This window comes from Haliaeetus leucocephalus, unplaced genomic scaffold (assembly GCF_000737465.1).
Source record: "Haliaeetus leucocephalus isolate CR32 unplaced genomic scaffold, Haliaeetus_leucocephalus-4.0 Scaffold173, whole genome shotgun sequence".
Lineage (NCBI taxonomy): Eukaryota > Metazoa > Chordata > Aves > Accipitriformes > Accipitridae > Haliaeetus > Haliaeetus leucocephalus.
This window is the reverse complement of record NW_010972609.1, coordinates 4154107-4170852: the sequence shown is the minus strand read 5'-3', so window position 1 is coordinate 4170852 and position 16746 is coordinate 4154107. Positions and strand designations below refer to the sequence as shown.

General features: G+C 38.3%; 1 protein-coding gene across 2 annotated transcripts in view; it reads right to left on the bottom strand.

Annotated features, from left to right (window-relative positions):
* ANO3 (anoctamin 3) overlaps positions 1-16746 on the bottom strand; it is a 209269-nt gene that overhangs the window by 125425 nt on the left and 67098 nt on the right. Inside the window, exon 1 of one of the 2 annotated variants that reach the window (XM_010563718.1) lies at positions 16623-16688. The exons of the other annotated variant lie outside the window; for it this stretch is intronic. Coding sequence (XP_010562020.1) covers positions 16623-16668 — 46 coding nt within the window. The 5' untranslated portion in view covers positions 16669-16688. Of the gene's footprint in view, positions 1-16622; positions 16689-16746 lie in introns of those variants that run through there. 2 annotated transcript variants of the gene reach the window in all.

Sequence of the window (16746 nt, the reverse complement as noted above, 5' to 3'; positions counted from 1 at the left end):
AGTCCTATTTCTGACTGATAAACTGACAAACTGATAAGAAGTCCCCCATTAGTGGGTTTTTTTTCACCCCTCACAAAAAAGCCCCAAAGGGTTGGTTTGAGGAGGGTGAGGGGTTTTTGCTCTTTTTGTTTTGCTACTGGTAGGCTACATGACTTGATTATAGTTATTTTTTTGATGGCAGCTTTTGAGACCCAATTCATTCACTGTATTGGGTTAAAAATAAATAAAAATAGCAGAGCTCATCTATAGTTGGTGACCTGCCGTTCCATGAGTCATCTATGCCTGTGCGAACTTCTGACTGCAGCCAGGACTTCAAATTAGAAGGTGTTCAGTATTTGGAGCCTTGAAATCAAAGTTTCACATATGACCTGTTACCTATTCAAATACTTCACAAACTTCTGCTTCTCAAGGCAAACATTAGCCACTCCAGCAGCCAAATCATTCATATGAAATGATAGAGCCACGCGTACTCCTTTTGAATAGTTCCCTGCTCACTTTGTTGGTGAAAGCCTTCATACTAGTTGAAACCAACAAAACAATTTAATTTAGAAATTCATGGTGATGGCTAATTGGCTATAACAACTGATGGTGCACCTCTCAAAACACTGACTCCCAGTGGAGTCAGCAGTAAGCTCTTGCAGAAACGAAGGCTGGTTCCTTGTTGAGCTGCTTTGACAAGTGTGAAGCCAGGAGATCAAGGGAAGAGATTATTCCTCTCTAGTTGACCCTCCTGCAGCCACATCTTGAACAGTGCCCAGTTTCGGGGCCTCCCTGCACAGGAGACCTTAACATGCTGGAGACAGTCCAGGGGAGGGTTATTAAGACAGTTAAAAAGCTGGAGCACACGGCACAGGAAGAGCAGCTGGTGAAACAACACTTCACTGGAAGAGTCTAAGGGACAACTTAAGTGCACATCCAGGCCACTATTTGCAGATAACTCTACTACCTAAAAAAGGGAGTTACAGAGAGAAGCGAGACAGACATAGGTGTCCAGCAAAAAGACAAGAGAGAACAGTCACAAGATGCAATGTGGAAAATTTCAAATGGTCATAAGGAAATAATTCATCCGAGGGAGAGTGGTGAAGCACGGGGCCAGAGAGGGCTGTGGACTGGAGATCTTCCAACCTGACTGGATAAGGCTCTGAGCAACTTGACCTAGCTTTGAAGTCAGGCTGCTTAGAGCAGGGTTTTAGACTAGATGCCTCCAGAGACACTTTCTGACCTAATTTCTTATACAGTTCTGGAAGCTTTTCCTCAGAGCAAGGTGGGGGCAGGGGGGGAAGCCTGCAGAAAGAGTTAAGCTAGTAAAGCAACTGCAGCAGAACGAAGACAAAAGATTTCTTTAAAAAAAATATATATATATATATATATATATATAAAAAAAGTGGAACTGATGAAGGTTCAAAATATGGTAACAGAAGTGGCAATGAGAAGTCAAAAACAGTCGATTAAGAAGAATCTCCCGAGTTCTGCAAACTAACAGATAAAGGAAATAAGGAAATAAAAAGATGCAAAGGAGTAGAGATGTCTTTTGACACAATCATATCCACTTTTAAAGAGTTCCTGAAAGGAACCTACCTTTGCTAGTCAGATGTCCAGCAAATTCAAGGTGGCTGTTATTGAAAGGTACACCTATCAAAATACAAAGCTTTTCTTTCTGTAGCTGTAAGATAAAGCTGCGAGTTGATATGGCAGATGGTCTCACTGAACTACATCTCTTTTTATATTCATAACGTTTGTAAGGGATATTTTACTGTTCAAGTATCTCATTCTTGATTTTAAAATAAATTTGCATAAGTACTACAAAAGGTAAGTATGCAGTTTTTACCGTGTCGTAGTTTAGTTTACTTTCTTATTTTAGAGTACTGCCAAAAATGTAAAGGTTTTGTAAAACCAAAGAAATGGAAATTCTGAGTCCTTTCTCTGTAATCTTATGTTTACCTAAGTGATCTGTTGAGAAGTGCTATTTTTCCTGCACTTTTTATTAAAAATATGTATGTCTGTTTTGGAGAACTTGGCCATGGACAAAGTTGCTTATATTCTGCAGTTATAGGAGCATGCAATACTCCAGCTGCAACTATTCTCAATGAAACAACAACTTCCAAATAGAGCAAGGTGACAACTCTGTGCAAATACCATCTGCTTACCAAGAAAGAGAAACTATGCTGTATTTAGGACAGTCAGTTTCCCCACTATTACAGACTGAGTGTTCGCATGACTTCCTGCACTGGAAAAAATACTATTTGTGGAGAATGGACTTCGCATCATATATTCATTCAGCGCCTACAATTGTGAGACTGTGAAACAGCTCTGTTCCTTAAGCAGTTGTCACACATTTCCTGGTACTGTCCTCAAGACCCCCTTCTTCATGAACTAAAAGTAACGCAAAACCTAACCCCTGGCATGATTTTATAGAAGGTTCACAATGCAGATTTGCATTAAACTGAGAGAAATTAATGAGAGAAAAATAGGAAGAGAAGATGATCATGAATCGATAATCTCTTTATAAGAATAACTTCTCATAAGGCATTTATTAAAAAGTGTCATTTCCTATTCTGACTAGTATATTCTCCTGCATTGGGAAAAATTATTACCACAGATATACATAGCAGGGTTAGGATCCTCTCCCCTTTCCCAGTCTCTCAAGTTTCTCTTCCCCCCCACACCTTTACTCTCTCTCAGTGCAGCCTCTTGGATGGGAACCATCAGTATTTCAGTCTCTGTCTGCTTCCTTAAAGTAGTGTGATAGATTATTTACCTACTGGATGCCCAGATTACTGGATTATTAAAAAAAAAAAAAAGAAAAGGGGGGGGAGAAGAGAGAGATTAATCAGGATCTTCAGATTTTTTTGACCACTATTAATGAATGATATGTAATTTTTGGTCAGGTTCTTAGCTATGTTTTCTTGTGAAAAATGACAAGTAAAAGCATATTTTACAAAGCTGAAGAGAACTGGACCATCAGTGCTGTGGTATTTTAAAACTCAGACAATTTGCAGGCAAAAAACCAGGCAATCTGCTATCAGCACCCTAGAGCTGTACTGTGCTGTTGATAGATGCTGAAGTAGTTCTCATCAAATGTATTAGTTTGCTTCACTTCTTAGCATACAAGGACCTCATATGCAGTTACAATCTTATTAGCATCCATAATGCCAGTTCTTAGGAAAAAAAAAAAAAAAAAAAAAAAAAAAAAGAGTGAAGTCTTATTAGCAACATATAACGAACTGCTCACATCTAGAAGCTCAGGTGTCCAGCAACATCTATAATTACTTGTGAGGAAGCTTACAATAGTAATGCAGATTTGTATCTGCTACCTAAGATAACTATTAAGCAAAAAAAAAAAAAAACAACTCACAAAATTGGTAACTCAACAATTACTGTGTAGCATAAAATATATCCTCATCCAGTAGTTATAGTCAATTTTTAGGCTAGAGTATTTTACTGTGACTTCAGCACTCAAGTATTTAGCAAGTATAAAATGAAATTTTATAATTAATACAACAGAATCAGTGAGGTAAACCTTGTGTTTACAAAAGATAGATCATTACAAGAAAAATGAGCACGTGAAATGAAAAGCAAAACAGCATGGGAAAGAAAGCACTTAACCAAAACCACATTCATACACACTTTCTAGTGGAAACTGTATTAAATAATCATCTAATAAACACAAAGAGGAAAAAATGAATGAAAGTAGTAGCAACAACAAAATGGAGTGTTGCCCCTCTCCCCTCCAGCCCTTCACCTCCTGAAAACAGTGAATTTCAAATGAAGAGAGGAAAAAAGAAGAGGAAAATACCTTAATGAAGCTAAAACAGGCTAATGGAAACTAAAAGGCTAAAATCTCTAAGCTAAAATGTATTTTTCATAAGAGTATACATTTTGAGAATATTCTTGATGAAAGCTATGAAATGTTCTGGACAAAGCTGCTGCTGGTTTGAATTCAGCTGCCATCATTTGCTTCCTCATGGTGCATTAATGCTCACGTAATTAATGTAAGAGTGATAGTTTAAGAGTCTAGCATCTCTTCACCGATAGCTGCTTCCTTTCTCTGAGGTATGGACACATATACCGGACATATAAAATATAAATGTACATTTGGCAGCTTAACAAGCACGTTGGAGATGAACTAAAATCTCATAACCATGTAGAAATGGGCTATTTCAAGGCCCCAGTGTCACTCAAGGATCCCCAGATGAGTGCAGAGGAAGAAATAGCTTCACATATCCAACAGTGAGAGGCAGCTACCAAAGCTTCAACCTTCCTTCCAGCTGCTTATTCTCTCCCTACCTCTCTGTAAGTTACGAGAGGGCTCTGATAAGCACAAAGGAACAGGTACCTCTGATATGCTCTTCCTAATGGCATAGTCTTCTACACAAAGTACTGGAAAGTTGAAAGGGCAACTGGAAAACCTGAAAGCTGGGTTGTGAAGGGAGAAAGGTGGTAGCTTGATCTCTAACAAAAGAATAAATTATATAAATACTGTGGTCACAAAGAATGACCTAATTACAAAAACCCCACAAACAGATATTTGCATGGTAGGGAAACCTAGCAATGAAGTCTTGTCCCTGGTGGAGTGGTGGAGCATGTTCTGTCACTTCATCACTCCAAACGTCTACCATTTCAGGCCTCAATAGAGGTAACAGAATAAACCCACTAATTTTCTCTTGGTTCTTCTCTATATATTCTATCTGGTGCTATCTGGTATTTTTCTGAACACCTCCAGCATTACCAGATTAGATTATCTGAGCATTCAGAGAACAAACGAGAGAGGATCTACCTTAAACCTTCGATTTATAAGATACTTCTTTCACAGTATTTCCCAGTTGACCAGACACCAAATGAGGTAGCTTTGCAACCCTTCTGTAACTTTCCTCTTTTTAGCTGCCTAGTCATGAATTGGTAACACTACCAACAGAACCGGACAGAAATGCTCAAAACGGGGACACTACAGCAGCAAGTCCAAATTTTCATGGGACCAGAATTTTCTTGAAATTTGATCAACTCTTACAACCAGTCACACTAACACAGCTTTCAAAACAGCCTATTAAAATTCCAGTAAAAAGAAAGTGACTGGCAGTAAAAACAAGTGAATAATTATCAAAAACCAGAAAGAAAATTAAAATCATGATACCCTAATTATTCCACCTCTGCATAGCATTTCAAGTTGACATCTTAAAATTCGTTTCTCCTGGGAGCTTCTGTGTGAACAAGAAAAGTGTTCACAGTTAAAAGTTGGAAAATAAAAAAAGTGTTATTACTTCTTAATTTTTTCTACAGCAGCTTTAAAAAAGCCACAGCTTCAGAGTTTCAGGAGGCAGGGGGGAGTATGTCCCATTGATGTACTCTAAACTACAAAATCCGTCTTTTTTTTTTTTTTCTTCCCTTAATTCATGGACAAGCATCACATTTCTTCTATTACCTTTTTTACGTAATGATTTTGGTATTTTTGAACTAATTGTTCTACATGCTAAAAAAAGAAAGACTCTGAAAAACATCCTCAGTGCTCTTTTTATATGGTTGAATTTTGAAACTTATATGGCATACAGGAACGCCTGCCTAGAAGATAATAAAGAACTGAACAAAAAATAACAGCCACATAAAAAAATATTCACTGTTTTGAAAAAAAAAAACCCAACATTTTCTATACTGCTTGGTGTATTATAAAGACGACTGCCCATTTTAATGAGACACAGTCGTCATCTATTCACAATATGAGATCTGGTAAGCAGAGAGCACAAACCAGTTTTAATATTCACCTTAAAAAACATCGAGTTTCCAAGTGTTTCTCTCTCTTTTCCCAGATCTCTCGCTTTTTCCTGGAATTTTACATAGTATTTTGTCAAGAAGCCATGCCTAATACTTTTATTAATTGCAGTTTTCATTAACTATCCTTACCAAAGACATTTATTCTTTTTTTCCTTATATTACAAGGCTTTCGGAGCAGCCCAAGGTTACTCTCAAAAAAATTTAAAACAGTTGCAGGATTGGAGTGATGATTGTTAACCTCAGACAGAATTTAGCACTGGTAAAAAAGCTTTTCTAAGTTAAAGGAATATTTCTTTTGAAGGCATTTGTCTCTCTCTCTTTTTAGTTTGTTAAAGGGAAAAAAATTGCTGAATAGCCAGTTTAATCAATTTCTTGATTCCTTGCCTTGCCTTGTTTTCATTCCAGCCTGTCAAGAAACTTGGATTCCTTCTGCCCAGGCAAAAAAGTCTGACAGCAAATACCTATGGATGGCCATAGGTATGAAATTAATAATTTCTAAGAGATTATATATGAACTAGATGATGGCACTCGTAGGTAACAAGCACAGCTTGCTTCTTTGCAGTTCACTCCTAGTAATAATACAGAAGTGATACAAGACATGAAGGAGGCTTTTTACATGACCAGCTAATACACTTCTGAGAAACACAACAGCATCAGGAAGCTCTAGGGAAGTCCCATGTGATCTAAAGAGAAGTTTTACTTTCCAAATCTCACCAAACTGATCACTAAGTCTAATAAAAGGCAAAACAGTAAAAGATTATTCGTATCACTAAATAATCACAATGACTACAGTACTACTACTGTTGGATACTAAGCACTAGACTTATCTTCCGTACAATCAAATCGCAAACACCTCAGAAACCAAATCTGTGGCCCCTCAGATAACCTACTCCAGCACCAACGTGCCAGAACTGGACATAAAGCTACAGGTGGGAACCAAGATGGAAAACAGTCCAGACTGACAAACAGATCTAAAGCCTCGTCATTAGGATACGAAGCATCATTTTTCTTTCTGAAGAAAATCCTTCCAGTAAAGTACAAGCACTTATGAATGCAAATTTCAAAACACTTTGTTTATTCCTCAGATTGAATACAAGTCAATCTCATGTTTATTTCTAGATTTCCTCTAATATAAAATAACAGAAAGTTGGAGATGCTCCTTTCCTACAGTACAAAATAACAGAAAGTTAGGATTGCTCCCTAACAACACATTATATTTAATTCAGAGTAATATCCTAAAAAGTAGTTACTTCGTGCCATAGCCTTGGAAAAACCTCTGACAGTCCAGAAGATAAAGATGAGGAAATTTACGTGGGGCCAAAATTTGAAGTATTGTTCTCACCTCATTAGCCTGTTCTCCTTATCATTTTGGAGCATGACTAATACAATCTTTTTAATTCCTCTTCACCCACTACTTACATTTGATAATGAGATACAGGACATATCATTTCTTATTCATAGCTAAACCCCATAAAATCAAATCCAATCATAATCTCAGGTACATCCATTGAAATCCCATTGTTATCAGTGAGAGTACGTGGGGCTTCTGTGCAGACTACATCCATAAAAATCTTTATGGCAAAGTTTTATTTATGTTCAAGTATACTCAAGATAATTACCAAATCAATCATAGTGAAATACCTTTGAGTCCAACCACGTTTCAGGAAGGACAGCAGTAATGATAAGTGCTTTCTCATGACAGGCTGTTTTTCCACTCCGTTTTTCCATTTTATTTAGATGCTGGATTTCTAAAAGAGCAACTTCAAAGTCCTGCATTTCTTAAAAGTGTGAATTATTAATAGCAACATGGTTAAGCTCCTGTGCATTATTCATTTATTCCTACTAACTATTTGTGCTTCTGAAAATCCTTCTTCTCCTTTTTTACTGAACCCTATATGGCAAGGCACTTCACAACAGCGAGAGCAATGCATTGGTAGTTGCTGAATAGACAGCAGCACCTGCTTATAATATTGTAATATAAGCAAACTGCAGTGCAAAACATTTTATCTGAAAAAATCCTTGCTTTTGCATATTAGAAAAAGGTTTTGTAGTGATTGTAAAACATCGATCCTAAAGCACGTTGATTCCCTTTTCCCTGATTTGGTTCCTCCCCTAACAAGTCTTGTACAGTCCTCAAATGCTCTCCTCCTGCATCCCATAATGTCTCCCATATCCCCAGGCAGGGACAACTCAGCCTGTGATATGCTGCAGAGAGCTTCTGCCAGCGATCCCTGGCTTTTATACGTTCTTTAGTTTGCAGTTGCTTCAGTGATATAGACACACTATCTATCAGTTGTACTCAGGAGGCTTAGATGACACAATGAAGCTTGCAGCTTGCCTAAGCCAGAATCGTGGGCTAACTCTGGGTGTAGCCTGAACTACCCCATAATGAACGCATCTATAAAAGAGGTAACCAGCAATAGCTATTCAGGTCTAAATTCATATTTTTAAGAAAGAATTAAATTTTCTGGTGAACACAGACTTGTTTAAAAAAAAATGTTTTAGATATTTAGGGTAAGCTTTTTAAAGTATTGGAATGCATTAAATTCCAATACCTTGCAAACAGCATTAGGTGCTTAACTCCTAACAATTACTGTGTTGTTATGTATCTAAGCACTATCGAACAGAGTACTTGCCTGCGTCTGTGCAAAATCTTTTAAAAAATCTGATTGCAAGTGATTCAGAGCCCCCCAACTGTGACAGTGTTCAGTGGAATTTCACCTAAATAGCTTCGAAATGACAACCTTCCTCTGCAAAGGATCAGCCTTCAGAGATGTACAAGTGTTTATTGAACGCTTAATTCACATAAAAAGTAAATTTTAAAAATATATAAAAATATAAATCTGCATCTCTCCTCTATCTTTAAATGTATCAGCAAAATGGAAGTTTTCCGCACAAGAGGAATTCAGGTCCCCGGGCCTCTCCATTGAGTCTATTCAAAATCCAGCAATATGCATTACCATGTTTCAATTTTAGGTATGATGCCAACACCAAACCAGAAACATTTTATGCGAGAGTAAATGGTAATGCATAGGTTTTGCATTTTTCTTTCAGCTGAAAGATCCAGCCTCCGCAGAGTATTCAGACATACGGATTTTGCATTCAGGTGGTACCTGAATTTCTCTCTCTGAAGTGTTTGGCTCTATACATGCTTACATTCGTGTTTTCACACACTCACAGTATCACCTTCTTTGAAACGTGAATATCGTCTGTCTCTATAAGTTACTTTGTCCCCTTTTCTTTTAGCAAGTCACTTTGAAATCAATACTCAGTGCTGAAGCTGGTGCTGCTGACATGGCTTTATGTGAAGAGGGTTCTGTTGAGATATCTGCAAATCCCCGGTGTACGGTCCTACTTCAGCATAACCAGCTAAGGAGCACTGCTTACACATAGAAGGCTGTTTCAATATGCTCAGTCTGCTTTTGCTACCTGGCATTGTTTTATCTATCTATCTACCCACCCACCTACCATTTCCGTGTCTCTGCATCAATACTCACTTTTCTATGTTTTGGTGGGTTTGGGTTTTTTTGTGCTCTAAAAATTCTCCCCTATAATCTCTCAACTCATTCATAAATCCTCAACATTCTTAGGATTGCCTGCTTCTCCTAGCATTTTCACTGTTTTAATCCCCTTTGCTCTTTTGTCGCTATTTTCTCATACTATTAAGCTACTTTTAGAACAACCACACAAAAAAGGAATCTAATGGACTGCCACAAAATAGCCCAAATATAAAAAGGGGCTTCCTCCCCCCCCCCCCCCCCCAATATGTGATTAATGGTTCAGGAAAATTAATTCATTAAAAGTACTAACTCCACTGGTTTACTGAAGCAGAAAGATAACAGAATGCAAATATTATATACAGCAGACCTTCTGACTTAGAAAGGCATACTATCGAAGTTACTAAACAAACAAACAACCAGTAAGGAGTAAGGAATTTTTTAAGCAAGAGTAATCCTACTGAATCAGACAAGCAGTGAATAGAATATGACATTTCAAACATTTTCTAACTCCAGAGCTTGCCATCATCACAGTAGCTATCTGGAGCATACGTGACTAGCTACAGCTCTTCAGTAACTGTGATATACTTATGAATTTTTCAACGCAGATTTTTTCTAGCTTCCTTTGTTTGTGTATCCTTCTTGAGCTACCAGCGCTACACAGAAATCCAGTAAGAATCACAGCCAAGAAGCAAGAAAACCCATGCATCTTCTTGTCCTAGGTTGTTACTAAAGAAACAAACAAAAACCATACCAACAGTGGCAATCTGTTGTCCAAAAGGGGTTTCTGCAGATACTTTTCACAGGGGATGCTCTTCAAACTACACTTCCTTTTCCTGAGCTGCAGAGATGGAATCTAATTCAGCATGCTTTCACGGTTTCTTTTTTTCCTCAAGAGACCCCACCTTTAAGCAGATCAGTTACATCATAATGTTACTATTAGCCTGATGATGTATATTCGAGATGACCCAAAAGTATAGCTAAGATATCAGCTTCTTCAAAGCCCCACTGAAAATAGTCAAATGGATTGTGAATTAAACTGTGACCTCACCAGTCAGACAAATGAACAATTCCTCACTTAAGTAACTGCACTGGCTTCAAGCCCTCACAAGCCAGATGATAACCCAAATTGAGGCAGACTCAGAATCTCATTCTGAGAAAACAGTGATGAATTTGCATTCATTGAGGCTCAGAGTTGTTAAAACATATTGCTGTACACTGTAGCTTAGTTTTGAGTTACACTTGTCTCCGATAAATAATCGACTGTAACATATGTTTTAGGATATACAGAACTGAACTAATTCTCGAACAAGCTTGGTAAAGGGAACTTAAGATTTGTAACATGGGTAACCCCATGTATGATGCCTTCTGAAAACCTCATTGCATGTCTGACTCAAGACAACACAGACACTCTCTTCAGCTTAGACAGGCCCAAGCAGAAAACAAGGGATCTTCATGTTACTCGGCAAGCTTGTGAATTTAGTATAGTTAATTTCTGCTATCACAGTATGTCTAAAATATGAATGGCTATTTTTTTCCTTACTTTTCAGTGGGGGAAAATAAAAAGACATCATTACTTTTCCAGTTGCTACCTAGCTGGCTGCATCACTTGGTATGCAGGGCTCTTGGTGCTGTTAGTTAAGACAATGTTTCCAATTTCTCATGGTTGTTGGAGCTGTAAAATACCTTAATCATAAAATACGTTGACTACTGCTAATTTTATTGCAAAACTTTTTAACAGAATCTGGTATATTGAAGCTATTATTACAAATATTCAACAGAATTTACACTGGCAGAGTTGTTTCATTTATCATCCTCATTTAGCAGATTTCAAAAATGACAAAAAGCAGAATAAGCCTACCAAAATATGAAGGCAGAACTGGAACTTGCAATTTTGTGGTGATACTCAATGAAATATAAATGGTAAAATCAGAGTTCTAAAGAAAATCAGCGTTGGCGGGGGTTGCCTATTTTAACAGGTCCTTACTGAGGAAGTTTTGAAAAGCTTTGGAATAGGTACAAGGTTTTTCCACAGATACTACTACATCAAGCTATACTTAAATCAGAACGTAGGAAGCTAATGCCCAGACATCTTACCACAGCATTGTCGTCTGTAGTCAGATAGCAGAGTTATGCGACAAATCAAAAATTTCTGCTTTCCTCAGCTTTCTCAATTAAAATATTCATTCAGTGAAAAAAAAAAAAAGAAACAATATTTAACTTATTTCTACGGCACTCATGCACCTGCATAATATAAGGTTTAATATGTCATATTTAACAATTATTTTCAATGAAGCTCTATATTTTATTGAAGTTACAACCAACAAGAGTATAATCCAGAATAAAAAGACATTATGGACCCTTCTAAGGTGTCTGATTGAAAAAGGTGAAGTGCATCTTAAGTTGTGCAGCTGTACCACGCAACAGAAATAAGAGCAAATATAGCCAGATAAACCTCATTAAAAATTGAGCCTTGCTTTTCAGTTCCCTGAAAGAGCATTAGAAATGGCACTATTTGAATACGGTATCATTTTAAGGGAGTGTACTTATTAATAGCTCCATTGCTGTCAGCATTCAGCGTCAAGATGAGGATAGCTTTGAAATTTTCTGTACATGTTAGTGCTTTCTGGAATACAAATGAAAGAGCTGAGCCCTAAAAATTCCTTTACCCATGCTGACAGGGAAACCTGGTCTTTCTGATCTGGAGAACAACAGCGAAGAGTCACAATCTCTCACAAATTTTTGTATGACAGAATTGCATCTTCTAGTAATTTCAGCAGTCTCTTTGGGTTATTAAACTTCCTAGGTCCTCTGGTGCCACTGAAGTATCAAACACCCTTGGGAGAATTCTCCACAAGAATCTTAATTACAAGTCCAAGTTCCTGAATACTGAAAACTCTGGAGCGGTACAAAAACCATGATCTTTACAAACCCTTGTTTAAACTCAAAAGTTAAATGCAGATTAAATTCACAAATTGTTTTATAAAGAATGCAGGTCATTAAGATCTTAAAATTAAAGTAAAATAACAATAACAAAAAAAGCTCTACTCTACAACAGCAGTGGTCCTCTAAGTAGCTCAAAGCGGCTTAACAAGACCAGTTCATGAAGTAACACATGCCCCTATGAAGGGAGAATGACTGTAGCTTTTTAGAGATTCTAAACCCAACCCTCAATCCATCTAAACCATTTTACAGCTTCAGATAGTCAATATAGAAAATGAAACAAAATACTTGGCACTGATCAGAAGTTCAGATCTAGGAATATGCCTTTTGTAGAGATACTTAATTTGTTCAGAAGTCACGCAATTTTGAGATAAATCCCTTGAGAAGCTAAATCAGCACTCTCATCAAAGACATAATGCATACTGAAGTTGCTGAACTCCTTCCTGTCCCATTACGCACCTTGAACAGGAAGCATGAGAAGCATCCCAAGTTAGCCACTGGTTTTTAATCTGCGGTCCATGCTCCTAAAACTCATACACCATGCTAAAAGCAACTGACTTTTAAGGCATAAACATATTTTCTTTTTCCCAGCCTTGAAACTCTTTCATTAAAAAGCTTTGATGGGATATTAAAAAGAACAACAATACTCAAAAAGCACCCAGCAGAGTATGCAGGAAATTGCAGTCTGTGTATCAGGACTAAAATCCTAGATATTTAAAATTTTAAGCATCGTATTTGCCTTGACCTGCACCCTAAATGCAGGTTTTACTTTCTGTCAGGCCAGAAACATTCAAACCCACTCACCACCAAGTATCTGTTAAAAGAGGAACCTCTTGCAAATTAGGTTGCCTTTCCTTCTGAAGGATGTAATTTTTCAATAGAGCTCCCTAATAAAACAAGCAATGGCTTAGCACCAGTCCCGTATCCATTACAGAAAACACAAAGTCTACTGTAAGGCTACCTACCATATACTTATGTCCTGCATTTAAAAGACTGACAACTGTGACTGAGATCAAATACCAAATCCTAATGAGCTGTCTTTCCCTGGAATCATTAAACTACAAATTTTGTATGGAGATGATCTTTGTTCTCTTCGGCATTATCTTATTCTTATTTCTCCTTGCTGAGTACTATTTACTTAGCAGTTTTAAGCAAAACTGTATATTAATGTCTGAGGATCGAGATTTTTCTTTTCTAAAGGATGGTTGGAAGAAAACTAGTAAAAAAAGAAACCTTTCTTCCCTTTTCCTCTGACATAATTCTTCAGAAGCCATAGGTTGCATCACCTTTTGAAGAGGTAAAAAGTATAAAGGTATATATTTAATAATAAAATTTTTATCTTTGAGAATATTCCTGAGGAAACTAATTTCAGAAAAAGCAGTTTCTGCCACAGCAGAGGTTAAAAATAGCCACAAAATGCTATACAGATGGCTCAACAGATCTAACACACTACTGTGCAAAGACACAGATTAGTCTACCTCTAGGACACTGCTCTTTTTGATAGGCATACTTTCAAATACAAGTAGAACAACAAAAATTGTGGGGGTGAAGAAGAATGAGATTCGTTTTTTCAAAACTCTCAGTGTCTTTTGACTCTACTGCAGCTTTTGAAAACTGAGGGTTTCACTCTGCATACATAATCTGAACAAAGAGCAAGACAAAACCATGGCGGCACATTATAACGGCAGCCTCCTACTGTGAACGCCTCCTCACTCTGTCAAGAAGGAAAAAAGAAAGAAAAAAAAAAAAAAACCCGAAACAAAAAAAAACAACCCCCCCCCCCCCAAACTCTAACCAGAGGCAAATCCTTGGGATATAAATGCGTTTTTTCCTCTTTTCTCCTCCCTGTTGAAGATTCCTAGACACCCAAGAGACTGGAGAACTTGGTCCTATTCTTTCAAGCCTCGTGAAGACAGCTTTGGTACCAAAACCACTACTTGTCTCCTCAGCTAGAACAAAGTGCTCAGAGTAGGTAAGGAAACAAAATGCTGTCTAGGCCATTCTATCTCCCATCTTAAAAGTTACCTCTCTTCAGCAAGTGAGTTTGAATATATTATGGTACGTGGCAATAAGTACAATAATAAATTACCTGGCTCTGTTTCTAAAAAGGTTAAAATTAATTTCTCTTTGTTTTCAGGAACTATTACCCTTAGTGATTTATATCCTGTATAATTGAGAATCCACATAAAAATAATACCCTTTCAATCCCCCCAAAGAAATGAAGCTTGGTCTCAATGCAAGTGAAGCATACAAGTCACAGCTGTGATGGGCAGTTGGCCATTTCATGAGGATTACCACTGATTCTGTAAAAAAGGGAATTTAGGTTACTGTTTTAGTCAAAATCTCAGCTACAGGAAGTTAGAAATGACAGTAACTGAAATCTTAAAGTAGGAGAGTGATATAAAATACCAAATTTGAAAAAACTACACAAAATGGTGTGATGCTTTCTGCTGCGGAGAGATCAGTGCCTACAAACTTCAGTGTACCAGATTCTCAGCTTCTTTTAAATACCTCATAATTAGATGATGACTTCTTGTTTATTATTTATATTTGCTTAGCTTCTCTATAGCTTTTTGCCCAAGATTTCATGCTGTTCTCCTTCATCCCTAAAAGCTGTAGGCTGAGAAAAACAGAAACTGAACTCATTCAGGTGGATTTAGCACACATCACACCGCACATGAGACGTTAGGGAAAGCGATACACATACTAGTCACTGTTGTACAGGCTCCATAGCTCCATAAGAGCATCCTCTCTTTTCCAAAGCCTTATGACTGGCAAGATACCTTAATCAGGATTTCTTCAGGAAGAAGGAGAAGAGAACAACAATCTACTTCTTGATAACTGGCAAAAACTACTAGGTTATTATGAAGTTCTACGACTACTGCAAACATACAATTTCATAAATCACATGGTGTAGCTTGGTTTCAAGCAACTAAATTTCAACCCTGAACTTGAACATAATGAAGTTAGTTTTGGGGTGGGGTTTTTTTTTTTTCTTAAAAATAATATTACAGAACAGCTGAATAGCTCCTGAAGGGCTTTAACAAGGACTCTGGAACTTGCTAATCACTGCTGTAATGTAAGAAATATTTTCTTATGAAAAACTAAGCATTAACACTGTTGCTCCTAGACACCTGATGCTTTTATAAATGTATCTATGTCAGTTGAAAACAAAGATTTTTTTATACTACTTAATTAACTTTGAAACTAAACTAGACATTTTACAATTTGAAACAGCACTGCTCATTACTGCACACAAGACAGGCATTACATGCAAAACCTCTACAGCAAGGAGCTAAATTTATTATGGAATTACCAGAATGGAATAAGTGCTTTGAATTATTTATTTCCCACTAACCATTCAAAGAGAAGAACTTGAATGAGGCAAAATCCAATAAGCGAACCCATGATTTATGTACAAAGCATGCCATATTAAATCATAATTTATAGCATACTGTATTCTAGGAAAAAAAAAAAGAGTTTGTTAACAACTAAAACAGCAGTAAGAGTGCAAGGGGATGCTCATAATGAAAGAAATCTTGATTTCATCTTCTGTCAAAGTAGCATTAGAGAGAAAAAAAAAAAAAAGTAGTAAAAACATCAGTTCCAGGATCAAGAAAAAAAAATAAAGTTCGTTGTGGGAATTACCTTTTTTCTACCACAAACACAATAAAGGTTTTATAGCGATGGTAATCACAACAGAAAATTTACCTTTGTATTTGTTGACCAGCAAAAGCTTTTGTTTTGCAATTAAAACCCCAAACAAACAGATAGCAGGACTGAACCGAAGTACACTTGTAAGGCCAGAGCCCCCCCCCTCACCATTACCACAATTCTTCCTTCTCCAGATTTATACTTGGATAACAGCACGATATGAAGACTAAAACCAGAAACAGCAGCAGCAAACTCCAGAGGGTGAACGACCTGTCCACATCACGCGTGAGGACGTCACCGAAGTCACCTGTACAACAACTAAAAACAACCAAGCGGTACCGTTTCTCAGGGAGAAAAACTTTCCCGCCGAGGGAGCGGCTGGCGGGGGCCGGGGACCGGGACCGGGACCGGGGACCGGGGACCGGGTCCGCTCGGCGCCGCCGGGGCGCGGGAGGTCGGTCGTCTCGCCCCGCCGGGCGTCCTCCCCGTACTCTGCAGCCTTATTACCTGAAAACCGGTAAAATACCCGAAAGCATCAACGCGCCTCCGGAGCACAACCCAGGCTGTCAGCCCGCATGCGGACACACACACAGCCGTGTGTGTAGGCATCCACATGCGATGCACCTGGCACCCCCCCCCCGGGGGGCGTCACTTGCACCGAAACCGCAGCGGGGACGCTGGAGGCGGCGTGTGTGTCCCCTTCCCTCCCCGAGCAGCGGCGCGGGGGCCGCCCCGATGACCGCCGGAGGGGTTTCTACTGACCTTTCTGCTGCCTAAAGGACTGGATGGAGCCCGAATGGTGAACCATCTTGGCGGACGGCAGCCCGCCAGCTGCCAGCCCGCCGGCTTGCGGAGCAACGGCGGCGGCGGCGGGGCGGGAACCCAG